We start from the raw sequence: 13,295 nt of genomic DNA, 5'->3' as shown, positions 1-13,295 counted from the left end.
GGAGGTTCCTGGGGTTCCGGGGGGGTGGTGGGGACACGTGTCTGACCTGTCCCCCCCCAGGAAGCCCTGCTGAAGCTGGGCCCTCTGCCCCGGCTGCTGACGGACATCAGCGTGGCCCTGCGCAACCCCCACCTGCAGCGGCAGCCGAGCCAGGGCGAGCGGCTGCCCCCCAAGGGGCTGGTGCTGCGGGGACCCTCGGCCGACCTCCAGCCCTACCTCGTCCGTGACCTCAACAGGTGGGGACCCCCCAAGAACCTCCCCCTGACCCCCGGCGTCCCCCCCCACGTCCCCCCTCGGTGCCTCCTGGGCACCTCCAGCCTCGTGGGGCCTCCCACGTCCTTCCTACCTTCAGCCCCCGTATCTCCCCCTGCCGCGTCCCCGCATGTCCCCCCACCGCGTCCCCTCGCGTCCCCCTGTGTCCCCCCGTGTCCTCTGGTGTCCTGACATGTCCCCTTGGTCTCACCTGGGGTGTCTCCTCCAGCCACGGATCCCCGTGGTCACCTGCTCTCTGTTCCCGCAGCTCCGTTGACCTCCAGTCCTACATGGTGCGGGGCCTCAACAGGTGGGTGACGGGGGGTGGGATGGGGTGGGATGGGGATGGGATGGGGATGGGATGAAGATGGGATGGGGTGGGATGAGTTGGGATGGAGTGGGGTGGGGATGGGATGGGGTGGGGATGGGATGTGGATGGGATGGGGTGGGATGTGGATGGGATGGGGTGGGATGGGATGGGATGGGATGGGATGGGGTGGGGTGGGATGGGGATAGGATGAAAATAGGATGGGGTGGGATGGGGATAGGATGGGATGAGATGGGGTGGGATGGGGATGGGATGGGGTGGGATTGGGGTGGGATGGGATGAGGTTGGAGATGGGATGAAGATGAGATGGGATGGGGTGGGATGAAGATGGGATGGGGTGGGATGAGTTAGGATGGGGTGAAGTGGGGTGAGGTGGGATGGGGTGAAGTGGGGTGGGATGAAGATGGGATGGGGTGGGATGAGGATGGGATGGGGTGGGGATGGGATGAGTTGGGATGGGATGAAGATGGGATGGAATGGGAATGGGATGAGGTGGGATGGGATGAAGATGGGATGGGGATGGGATGAAGATGGGATGGGATGAGATGGGATGGGATGGGATGGGATGGGATGGGATGGGATGGGATGGGATGAGGCTGGGCATGCCGACGAGTCCGGTCAGGCTTGGACACAGCACCAAACTGACCTCCCCACCCCCTAATTCCCCCCCACCAGCTCCATGGAGGTGCCCCGCCTGCCCTCCCCTCCCCAGGAGAAGGGGCCGCAGGAGGTGCTGGTGCTGAGCCGCCCGCCCCTGGCCCGCTCCTCCCCCGCCTACTGCACCAGCAGCTCCGACCTGACGGAGCCCGAGGGGGGCCGGGGGGCCCTGGGGGTGGGCAAGAGCGTCTCCATGCTGGACCTGCAGGACGGCCGCGTGGACAGCGTCCCCAGCTTGCCCGCCGAGCTGCTGGCCGCCGGGGGTCCCGCTCCGGGGGGGGCTGGGGGTGGCCTTCGTCCCGGTCGCCTTTCGCAGGGTAGCGCCTCTAGTTTGGCCCCCCCACGTTTGGGGGTCCCCGAACCTGGGGGTCCCCAGTTGCGGGTCCCCCTTTCCTTCCAGAACCCTCTCTTTCATTTGGCGGCCGACGGACCTTTACGGGGTCCCGAGCCGGGGGGTGAGGGGCCCTTCGCCCCCCCCTTGCACGGGTACAGCAAGAGCGAGGAGCTGGCGGCGCCCCCCCCGAAACACATCACCCACAGCCACAGCTACAGCGACGAGTTCGCCCGGCCCGGGGGGGACTTCAGCCGGCGGCAGCTCTCCCTGCAGGACAGCCTGGCCCCCCCCCAAATCACCATCGGGGCCCCCCCGCCCCCCACCCCTCGGGGAGCACGAGCTGGGAAAGGTGGGGGGCCGGCGGGGCCGGCGGCTTTGGGGGTCCCCTCCAAACCCCGACCGGCCAGTGGGAATTTGCTGGCGTCCCCCGAACCGTCCTACGGGCCCCCCCGGTCCCGACAGCCCTCCCTGGCCAAGGAGGCGTCGGTGGCCGGGATGAAGCCGCCCGTCACCAAGCAGGTGGGGGGGGGGATAGGGGCTGGGGATGGGGAGGGGGACACGGGGGAGGGTGGGGGGGGATGTGGAGGGATGTGGGGATTTGGGGGTGTGGGGGGATGAGGGATGCGGGGGGCATGGAGGGACATGGGGGGACAGGGAGGGACGTGGGGGATGTGGAGGGATGTGGGGGGATGTGGGGACATGGTGGGACACAGGGACATGGGGGGACAGGGAGGGACATGGGGATGTGGAGGGATGTGGGGATTTGGGGGTGGGGGGGATGAGGGATGCGGGGGGCATGGAGGGACATGGGGGGACATGGGGGGACAGGGGGGATGTGGAGGGACATGGGGATGTGGGGGGATGTGGGGACATGGGGATGTGGGGACATGGTGGGACATGGGGATGTGGGGGGATGTGGAGGGACATGGGGATGTGGGGACATGGTGGGACACTGGGACATAGGGGGACAGGGGGGGACAGGGGGGATGTGGAGGGACATGGGGATGTGGGGATGTGGTGGGACACAGGGACATGGGGGACAGGGAGGGACAGGGGGGATGTGGAGGGATGTGGGAGGATGTGGGGGGATGTGGGGACGTGGTGGGACATGGGGACACTTGGGGACACAGGGGGGATGTGGAGGGATGTGGGGATTTGGGGGTGTGGGGGGATGAGGGATGCGGGGGGCATGGAGGGACATGGGGGGACGGGGAGGGACGGGGGGGATGTGGAGGGACATGGGGGTGTGGGGGGATGTGGTGGGACACAGGGACATGGGGGGACAGGGAGGGACAGGGGGGATGTGAAGGGACATGGGGATGTGGAGGGATGTAGGGGGATGTGGGGACGTGGTGGGACATGGGGACACAGGGGGGATGTGGAGGGATGTGGGGATTTGGGGGTGTGGGGGGATGAGGGATGTGGGGGGCATGGAGGGACATGGGGGGACAGGGAGGGACGGGGGGGATGTGAAGGGACATGGGGATGTGGGGGGATGTGGGGGGATGTGGGGACGTGGTGGGACACTGGGACATGGGAGGATGGGGGGGACAGGAGGGATGTGGAGGGACATGGGGATGTGGGGGGATGTGGGGACGTGGTGGGACATGGGGACACATGAGGGGACAGGGGGGATGTGATGGGACGTGAGGACATGGTGGGGTTGGGGGCCATGGGGATGTGTGGGGATGAGGGACATGGGGGGACATGGGGACATGGGGACATAGGGACATGGTGGGGTTGGGGGCCATGGGGATGTGGTGGGCACTGGGGACATGGGGGGATGTGGGGGGGTTGTGGGCCATGGGGGGCCATGGGGGGCCATGGTGGGGTTGGGGGGCACGTGGGGACACCCTAAGCCTGTGGTTGGACACGGGGCGCGGAGCACCCAGCAGGCACCATGAGGACGAGCCCACCCCATGCCCCATGTCCCCCCTGTGTCCCCCCTGTCCCCTGTGTCCCCCCCATGCCCCATGTCCCCCCTGTGTCCCCCCTGTCCCCTGTGTCCCCCCCATGCCCCATGTCCCCTCTGTGTCCCCCCTGTGTCCCCTGTCCACCCCACGCCCCATGTCCCCTCTGTGTCCCCCCTGTGTCCCCTGTCCCCCCTGTCCCCCCATGCCCCATGTCCCCTCTGTGTCCCCCCTGTGTCCCCTGTCCCCCCTGTCCCCCCATGCCCCATGTCCCCTCTGTGTCCCCCCTGTGTCCCCTGTCCCCCCTGTCCCCCCATGCCCCATGTCCCCCCTGTGTCCCCGCTGTGTCCCCTGTCCCCCCATGCCCCATGTCCCCTCTGTGTCCCCCCTGTCCACTGTGTCCCCCATGCCCCATGTCCCCTCTGTGTCCCCTGTCCCCCCTGTCCCCACCATGCCCCATGTCCCTCCCATGTCCCTGTGTGCCCCTGTCCCTCCCATGCCCCGTGTCCCCCCCATGCCCCCGTATCCCCCCCATCCCCCTGTTCCCCTATCCCCCCTGTCCCCCCCATGTCCCCCCCATATCCCCATGTCCCCCTGTCCCCTCCATGTCCCCATGTCCCCCCATGGCCCCCTGTCCCCCCCATCCCCCTGTCCCCCCATCCCCCCTGTCACCCTCATGCCCCATGTCCCCTCTGTGTCCCCCCATCCCCCGTGTCCCCCCCATGCCCCATGTCCCCTCTGTGTCTCCCCATCCCCCCTGTCACCCTCATGCCCCCTGTGCCCCCCATCCCCTTGTCCCCCCATCCCCCCTGTCACCCTCATGCCCCATGTCCCCTCTGTGTCCCCCCCATGTCCCCATGTCCCCTCCATGCCCCCTGTCCCCCCCATCCCCCTGTTCCCCCATCCCCCCTGTCCCCCCCCGTCCCCCCCATGTCCCCATGTCCCTCCATGCCCCCTGTCACCCCCATCCCCCTGTTCTCCCATCCCCCATGTCCCCCCCATGTCCCCCCGTCCCCCCCATGTCCCCATGTCCCCATGCCCCCCTCCATCCCCCCCGCTCCCCCCAGGCCTCGCAGACGCCGTCGACGCTGAACCCGGTGCTGCCGGCGGCGGAGCGCACGGTGGCCTGGGTGTCCAACATGCCCCACCTCTCGGCCGACATCGAGAGCTCCCACATCGAGCGCGAGGAGTACAAGCTGAAGGAGTACTCCAAGTCCATGGACGAGAGCCGGCTGGACCGGGTAGGGGCCCCACGCCCGCGGGGGGGCACCGGCACAGCGCCGGGGACACCCCCAGGGACACCCCCAGGGGACACCGGCACAGCCCGGGGAGAACCACAGGGAGAACCCCAGGGACACCGCCAGGGACACCCCCAGGGGACATGGGGACAGCCCGGGGAGAACCCCAGGGGACATGGGGACAGCCCAGGGACACCCCCAGGGGACACCGGCACAGCCCAGGGAGACCCCCAGGGGCACACCCAGGGGGCACCGGCACAGCCCGGGGAGAACCCCAGGGACACCCCCAGGGGACACCGGCACAGCCCGGGGAGACCCCCAGGGGACACCGGCACAGCGCCGGGGAGAACCCCAGGGACACCCCCAGGGGGCACCGGCACAGCGCCGGGGACACCCCCAGGGACACCCCCAGGGGACACCGGGAGAGCCCAGGGACACCCCCAGGGGACACCGGCACAGCCCGGGGAGAACCCCAGGGACATCCCCAGGGAGAAACCCAGGGGACACGGGGACAGCCCAGGAGAACCCCAGGGACACCCCCAGGGAGAAACCCAGGGGACACGGGGACAGCCCAGGGATACCCCCAGGGGACACCGGCACAGTGCCGGGGACACCCCCAGGGGACACCGGGACAGCCCAGGGAGAACCCCCAGGGAGAACCTCAGGGATACTCCCAGGGGACACGGGGACAGCCCAGGGACACCCCCAGGGGACACCGGCACAGCCCAGGGACATCCCCAGGGCACCCCCAGGGGGCACCGGCACAGCGCCAGGGACACCCCCAGGGACACCCCCAGGGGACACCGGCACAGCCCGGGGAGAACCCCAGGGAGAACCCCAGGGATACCCCCAGGGGGCACCGGCACAGCACCGGGGACACCCCCAGGGACACCCCCAAGGGACACCGGCACAGCCCGGGGAGACCCCCAGGGGACATGGGGACAGCCCAGGGACACCCCCAGGGGACACCGGCACAGCCCGGGGAGAACCCCAGGGAGAACCCCAGGGATACCCCCAGGGGACACCCCCAAGGGACACCCCCAGGCGACATGGGCACAGCCCGGGAGAACCCCAGGGACACCCCCAGGGAGAAACCCAGGGGACACGGGGACAGCCCAGGGACACCCCCAGGGGACACCGGCACAGCGCCGGGGACACCCCCAGGGACACCCCCAGGGGTGTTCCCAGGGAGAACCCCAGGGAGAACCTCAGGGATACCCCCAGAGACACCCCCAAGGGACATGGGCACAGCCTGGGGAGAACCCCAGGGACACCCCCAGGGGACACCAGCACAGCACCGGGGAGACACCCAGGGGACATGGGAACAGCCTGGGGAGAACCCCAGGGACACCCCCAGGGGACACCGGGACAGCCCCAGGGAGAACCCCAGGGACACCGCCAGGAGACATGGGCACAGCCCAGGGACATCCCCAGGGACACCCCCAGGGGACACGGGGACAGCCCGGGGACACCACAGGGACAGCCCCAGGGAGAACCCCAGGGACACCCCCAGAGACACCCCAGGGACCCCGAGGACACCCCAGAGACACCCCAGGGACACCCCCAGGGAGAACCCCAGGGGACATGGGGACACCACAGGGGGTTCCAGGTGTCATCAAAGGGGTGGGTCAAGGAGTTTGGGTGTCACCATGGCCGTGACCCAGGAGTCATCACAGGGAGTTCCAGGTGTCCAGATGTCACCATGGTTGGGACCCAGGTGTCACCATGAGGGATGTTTGTCCAGGTGTCACCATGGTGGGTAGCCAGGTGCCATCATGGGAGGTTCCACGTGTCCAAGTGTCATTACGGGGGTTCTAGGTGTCACTATGGTCGGGATCCAGGTGTCATCACGAGGGGGTTCCGGGTGTCACCATGGGGGGGGCTCAAGATGTCCAGATGTTACCATGGTTGGGACCCAGGTGTCACCATAGTTGGGTAGCCAGGTGTCCAGGTGTCATCATGGGGGGGGTTCCAGGTGTCCAGGTGTCACCATAGTTGGGACCCAGGTGTCATCATGGGGGTTCCAAGGTGTCACCACAGTTGGGATCCAGGTGTTCAAGTGTCATCATGGGGGGGTTCCAGGTGTCCAGGTGTCACCACAGTTGGGACCCAGGTGCCATCATGGGAGGTTCTAGGTGTCCAAGTGTCATCATGGGGGTTCCAAGGTGTCACCATGGTTGGGACCCAGATGTCCAAGTGTCATCATGGGGGGGGTTCCATGTGTCCAAGTGTCATCATGGGGGGGTTCCAGGTGTCCAGGTGTCACCATGGTTGGGACCCAGGTGTCCAAGTGTCATCATGGGGGGGGTTCCAAGGTGTCCAGGTGTCACCATGGTTGGGACCCAGGTGTCCAGGTGTCATCATGGAGGGGTTCCAAGTGTCCAGGTGTCACCACAGTTGGGACCCAGGTGTCCAAGTGTCATCATGGGGGGGGGGATTTCCAGGTGTCCAGGTGTCACCACAGTTGAGACCCAGGTGCCATCATGGCAGGTTCCAGGTGTCCAAGTGTCATCACAGGGGTTCCAAGGTGTCACCACAGTTGGGACCCAGGTGTCCAAGTGTCATCATGGGGGGGGTTCCAGGTGTCCAGGTGTCACCACAGTTGAGACCCAGGTGTCACCATGGTTGGGACCCAGATGTCCAAGTGTCATCTTGGGGGAGTTCCAAGGTGTCCAGGTGTCACCACAGTTGGGACCCAGGTGCCATCATGGGAAGTTCCAGGTGTCCAGGTGTCATCACGGGGGTTCCAAGGTGTCACCACAGTTGGGACCCAGGTGTCCAGGTGTCATCATGGGGGGGTTCCAAGGTGTCCAGGTGTCACCATGGTTGCGACCCAGGTGTCCAAGTGTCATCATGGGGGGGTTCCAGGTGTCACCACAGTTGGGACTGAGGTGTCATCATGGGAGGTTCTAGATGTCCAAGTGTCATCATGGGGGTTCCAAGGTTTCACCATGGTTGGGACCCAGGTGTCCAGGTGCCATCATGGGGGGGGGTTCCAGGTGTCCAGGTGTCACCATGGTTGGGACCCAGGTGCCACCATGGTTGGGTAGCCAGGTGTCCAGGTGTCATCACGGGGGTTCCAAGGTGTCACCATGGTTGGGACCCAGGTGCCATCATGGGAAGTTCCAGGTGTCCAGGTGTCATCACGGGGGTTCCAAGGTGTCACCACAGTTCTGCCCCAGCTGTCACCACAGGGTGTGTCCCCCCGTGCCCCGCCGTGTCCCCGCGCCCTGCAGTGTGCTCTGTGGCAGGTGAAGGAGTACGAGGAGGAGATCCACTCGCTGAAGGAGCGGCTCCACATGTCCAACCGCAAGCTGGAGGAGTACGAGCGGCGCCTGGTGTCCCAGGAGGAGCAGACCAGCCGCATCCTGCTCCAGTACCAGCACCGCCTGGAGCAGAGCGAGAAGCGCCTGCGCCAGCAGCAGGCCGAGAAGGACTCCCAGATCAAGAGCATCATCGGCAGGTGAGGGAGGCACCCGGCCCCGGGCGCCGCCAGGGGACACCGGGGACGCTGGCGGGGAGGGGAGAAGGTGGGGAGGGGAGAGGGGGGTTGGGGTGTGGGGGGATGTGGGGGTGTAGGGGGACGGGGAGGGATGTGGATGTGGGGACGTGGAGGACGTGGGGACATGGAGGGATGTGGACATGGGGACATGGGGACACAGGAGGACATGAGGACATGGAGGACATGGACATGGGGACATGGAGGACATGGGGACACAGGAGGACATGGGGACATGGGGACATGGACATGGGACATGGAGGACATGGGGACGTGGAGACACAGGAGGACATGGGGACATGGAGGACATGGGGACATGGACATGGGACATGGAGGACATGGGGACACAGGAGGACATGGGGACATGGAGGGATGTGGACATGGGGACATGGAGAACATGGGGACATGGAGGACATGGGGACATGGACATGGGACATGGAGGACATGGGGACACAGGAGGACATGGGGACATGGAGGGCATGAGGACATGGAGGGACATGGGGACACAGGAGGACATGGGGACATGAGGACATAGGGACATGGAGGACATGGAGGACATGGGGACATGGAGGGATGTGGACATGGGGACATGGAGACACAGGAGGACATGAGGACATGGGGACATGGAGGACATGGGGACATGAAGGACATGGGGACATGAAGGACATGAGGACATGGAGACACAGGAGGACATGGGGACATGGAAGACATGGACATGGGGACATGGAGGACATGGGGACACAGGAGGACATGGGGACATGGGTAGTGGAGGACATGGGGACATGGAGGACATGAGGACATGGGGATGTGGAGGACATGGGGACATGGGGACATGGACATGGGGACATGGGGATGTGAAGGACATGGAGACATGGAGGGATGTGGACATGGGGACATGGGGACATGGAGGACATGGACATGGGGATGTGGAGACACAGGAGGACATGGGGACATGGAAGACATGGACATGGGGACATGGAGGGATGTGGACATGGGGACATGGAGGACATGGACATGGGGACATGGGTAGTGGAGGACATGGGGACATGGAGGGATGTGGACATGGAGACACAGGAGGACATGAGGACATGAGGACATGGAGAACATAAGGACATGGGGACGTGGAGGACATGGGGACACAGGAGGACATGGAGACACAGGAGGACATGGGGACATGAGGACATGGGACATGGAGGAGGACATGGAGAACATGGGGACATGGAGGGATGTGGACATGGGGACATGGAGACACAGGAGGACATGAGGACATGGGGACATGGAGGACATGGGGACGTGGAGGACATGGGGACATGGAGACACGGGAGGACATGGGGACATGAAGGACATGGGGACATGAAGGACATGAGGACATGGGGGGACACAGGAGGACATGGAGACATGGAGGACATAAGGACATGGAGACATGGAGGACATAAGGACACAGGACATGGAGGACATGGACATGGGGACATGGAGACACGGGAGAACATGGGGACATGGACATGGGGACACAGGAGGACATGGGGACATGAAGGACACAGGGACATGAAGGACATGGGGACATGAAGGACATGAGGACATGGAGGGACATGGGGACACAGGAGGACATGGGGACATGAAGGACATGAGGACATGGAGGGACATGGGGACACAGGAGGACATGGGGACATGGACATGAGGACATGGAGGGACATGGGGACACAGAGGGACATGGAGGGACTTGAGGACACAGGACATGAGGACACAGGGACGTGGGGCTGCAGAGAGACGCAGGGAGATGGAGGGACGTGGGGACACTGAGGGACACTGAGGGACATGGGGACAGCGGACAGAGGGACGTAGGGGGTGCCCGGGCGTGGGTGTCCCCTTGTGGCCCTGGGGGTGGCCCTGTTACCTGGGGGTGTCCCCATGACCTGGGGTGTCCCCAGGGGTTCCCCTTGGGGGTGTCCCCAAGGGCTGTCCCCACATCCCGGGGTTAGGGCGTCCCAGAGTCCCCAAGGGGTCCCCTCGGGGGGTGTGCCCATGACCCAGGGGTGTCCCCATGTCCCTTGGGGGGTGTCCTCATGACTCAGGGGTGTCCCCATGTCCCTTGGGGGAGTGTCCCCAAGGGCTGTCCCCACATCCCGGGGTTAGGGCACCCCAGCATCCCCAAGGGGTCCCTCTGGGGGGTGTCCCCATGTCCCTGGGTGGGTGTCCCCAAGGGGTGTCCCCACATCCCGGGGTTAGGGCGTCCCGGAGTCCCCAAGGGGTCCCCCCGGGGGGTGTGCCCATGACTCAGGGGTGTCCCCATGTCCCTGGGGGGGTGTCCCCAAGGGGTGTCCCCATGACTCAGGGGTGTCCCCATGTCCCTGGGTGGGTGTCCCCAAGGGGTGTCCACACATCCTGGGGTTAGGGCACCTCAGCATCCCCGAGGGGTCCCCCTGGGGGGTGTCCCCATGTCCCAAGGGTCCCCCCAAGGTGTCCCCATTTCCCCTGTGGGGGTGTCCCCAAGGGGTGTCCCCACATCCCAGGGTTAGGACATCCTGGCATCCCCAAGGGGTCCCCCTGGGGGGTGTCCCCATGACCCGGGGGTGTCCCCATGTCCCTTGGAGGGGAGGTGTCCCCATGACCCGGGGGTGTCCCCATGTCCCTGGGGGGGTGTCCCCAAGGGCTGTCCCCACATCCCAGGGTTAGGGCACCCCAGCATCCCCAAGGGGTCCCTCTGGGGGGTGTCCCCATGACCCAGGGGTGTCCCCATGTCCCTGGGGGGGTGTCCCCAAGGGCTGTCCCCACATCCCGGGGTTAGGGCGTCCCGGAGTCCCCAAGGGGTCTCCCCGGGGGGTGTCCCCATGACTCAGGGGTGTCCCCATGTCCCTGGGTGGGTGTCCCCAAGGGGTGTCCACACATCCTGGGGTTAGGGCACCTCAGCATCCCCGAGGGGTCCCCCTGGGGGGTGTCCCCATGTCCCAAGGGTCCCCCCAAGGTGTCCCCATTTCCCCTGGGGGGGTGTCCCCAAGGGCTGTCCCCACATCCCAGGGTTAGGGCACCTCAGCATCCCCAAGGGGTCCCCCTGGGGGGTGTCCCCATGACCCGGGGGTGTCCCCATGTCCCTGGGTGGGTGTCCCCAAGGGCTGTCCCCACATCCCGGGGTTAGGGCACCCCAGCATCCCCAAGGGGTCCCCCTGGGGGGTGTCCCCATAACCCGGGGGTGTCCCCATGTCCCTTAGGGGGGTGTCCCCATGACCCGGGGATGTCCCCATGTCCCTGTGGGGGTGTCCCCAAGGGGTGTCCCCACATCCCAGGGTTAGGACATCCTGGCATCCCCAAGGGGTCCCCCTGGGGGGTGTCCCCATGACCCGGGGGTGTCCCCATGTCCCTGTGGGGGTGTCCCCAAGGGGTGTCCCCACATCCCAGGGTTAGGGCACCCCAGCATCTCCAAGGGGTCCCCCTGGGGGGTGTCCCCATGTCCCTGGGGGGGTGTCCCCAAGGGCTGTCCCCACATCCCGGGGTTAGGGCGTCCCGGAGTCCCCAAGGGGTCCCCCCAAGGGGTGTCCCTATGACCCGGGGGTGTCCCCATGTCCCTGGGTGGGTGTCCCCAAGGGGTGTCCACACATCCTGGGGTTAGGGCACCTCAGCATCCCCGAGGGGTCCCCCTGGGGGGTGTCCCCATGTCCCAAGGGTCCCCCCAAGGTGTCCCCATTTCCCCTGGGGGGGTGTCCCCAAGGGCTGTCCCCACATCCCAGGGTTAGGGCATCCCGGCGTCCCCGAGGGGTCCCCCCGGGGGGGCGTTCCCCCCCTCTCCCGGGGGGGGTGCGGTGCCCCCGCGGTGGGGGTGTGTGCCCCCCCCCGGGGGTGGCAGCGTGACCCGGTGAAGCCTGGCCCCGCAGGCTGATGCTGGTGGAGCAGGAGCTGCGCAGGGATCACTTGGGCGCCCACGACCCCCCCGAGGGCCGGCGGCGGCTGCTCGACGCTCAGGTGGAACTTACAATGTCATTGCTCTGCTGCGTGTGCATCGGCATCCGGGCCGCGCTGGGGGCGGCGGGGGGGCGGGGGGGGGGCTGGGGGGTCTCACCTCCTGGGGGGGGCGGAGAGATGGGGGAACCCGGGGGGGGATGGATTATGGGGGGTGGGGACCCGGGGGGGGGATGGATTATGGGGAGGGGGAACCCGGGGGGGGGCGGGGGGGGGCTGGGGGGGTGTCACCTCCCGGGGGGGGCGGAGAGATGGGGGAACCCGGGGGGGGGTGGATCATGGGGGGTGGGGACCCGGGGGGGGGATGGATTATGGGGAGGGGGAACCCGGGGGGGGCGGGGGGGGGCTGGGGGGGGGTCACCTCCCGCGGGGGCGGGGGGATGGGGGAACCCGGGGGGGGGTGGATTATGGGGGGTGGGAACCCGGGGGGGGGATGGATTATGGGGAGGGGGAACCCGGGGGGGGGCGGGGGGGGGCTGGGGGGGGGTCACCTCCCGGGGGGGGCGGGGGATGGGGGAACCCGGGGGGAGATGGATCAGTGGGGGGGAGATCACTGGGGGGGTCAGTGGGGGGTGGGAACCCGGGGGAGGATGGATTATGGGGGGTGGGAACCCGGGGGGGGGGGCGGGGGGGGGCTGGGGGGGGGTCACCTCCCGGGGGGGCGGGGGGATGGGGGAACCCGGGGGGATGGATTATGGGGGGTGGGAACCCGGGGGGGGGACTGAGGGGGGGTCACCTCCCGGGGGGGGCGGGGGATGGGGGAACCCGGGAGGGGATGGATTATGGGGAGGGGGAACCCGGGGGGGGATGGATTATGGGGGGTGGGAAACCGGGGGGGGGCGGGGGGGGGATGGGGGGGGATGGATTATGGGGGGTGGGAACCCGGGTGGGGGATGGATCAGTGGGTGGGGAGATCACTGGGGGGGCTGGGGAGGAGGGGGAACCCGGGGGGGGGTGGATTATGGGGGGAGGAGATCACTGGGGGGGGGGCTGGGGGGGTTGGGGGGGTGTCAGCTTCGGGGTGGCCCCAGGGGAGGGGGAACCCGGGGGGGTGGATTATGGGGGGTGGGAACCCGGGGGGGGGGGATGGATCAGTGGGGGATGGGAAACCGGGGGGGGGAGGGGG

General features: G+C 67.3%; 1 protein-coding gene across 1 annotated transcript in view; it reads left to right on the top strand.

The window, feature by feature from the left end:
- Positions 1–8,186, top strand: part of SYNGAP1 (synaptic Ras GTPase activating protein 1) — a gene marked incomplete at its 3' end in the record, with an annotated part of 28,363 nt that extends 20,177 nt beyond the window's left edge. The window contains exons 11-15 of the mRNA XM_084281132.1: positions 61–236; positions 521–562; positions 1,256–2,090; positions 4,549–4,722; positions 7,971–8,186. Of these exons, the coding sequence (XP_084137258.1) occupies positions 61–236; positions 521–562; positions 1,256–2,090; positions 4,549–4,722; positions 7,971–8,186 (1,443 nt within the window). The remainder of the gene's footprint in view (positions 1–60; positions 237–520; positions 563–1,255; positions 2,091–4,548; positions 4,723–7,970) is intronic.
- Between the last annotated feature and the right edge of the window lie 5,109 nt (positions 8,187–13,295).

The sequence above is a fragment of the Gallinula chloropus genome (assembly GCF_964237585.1).
Source record: "Gallinula chloropus genome assembly, contig: HAP1_SCAFFOLD_509, whole genome shotgun sequence".
In the NCBI taxonomy this organism is placed as follows: Eukaryota; Metazoa; Chordata; class Aves; order Gruiformes; family Rallidae; genus Gallinula; species Gallinula chloropus.
Note: the sequence above shows the minus strand (reverse complement) of the source record. Positions and strands in the feature narration are given on the sequence as shown.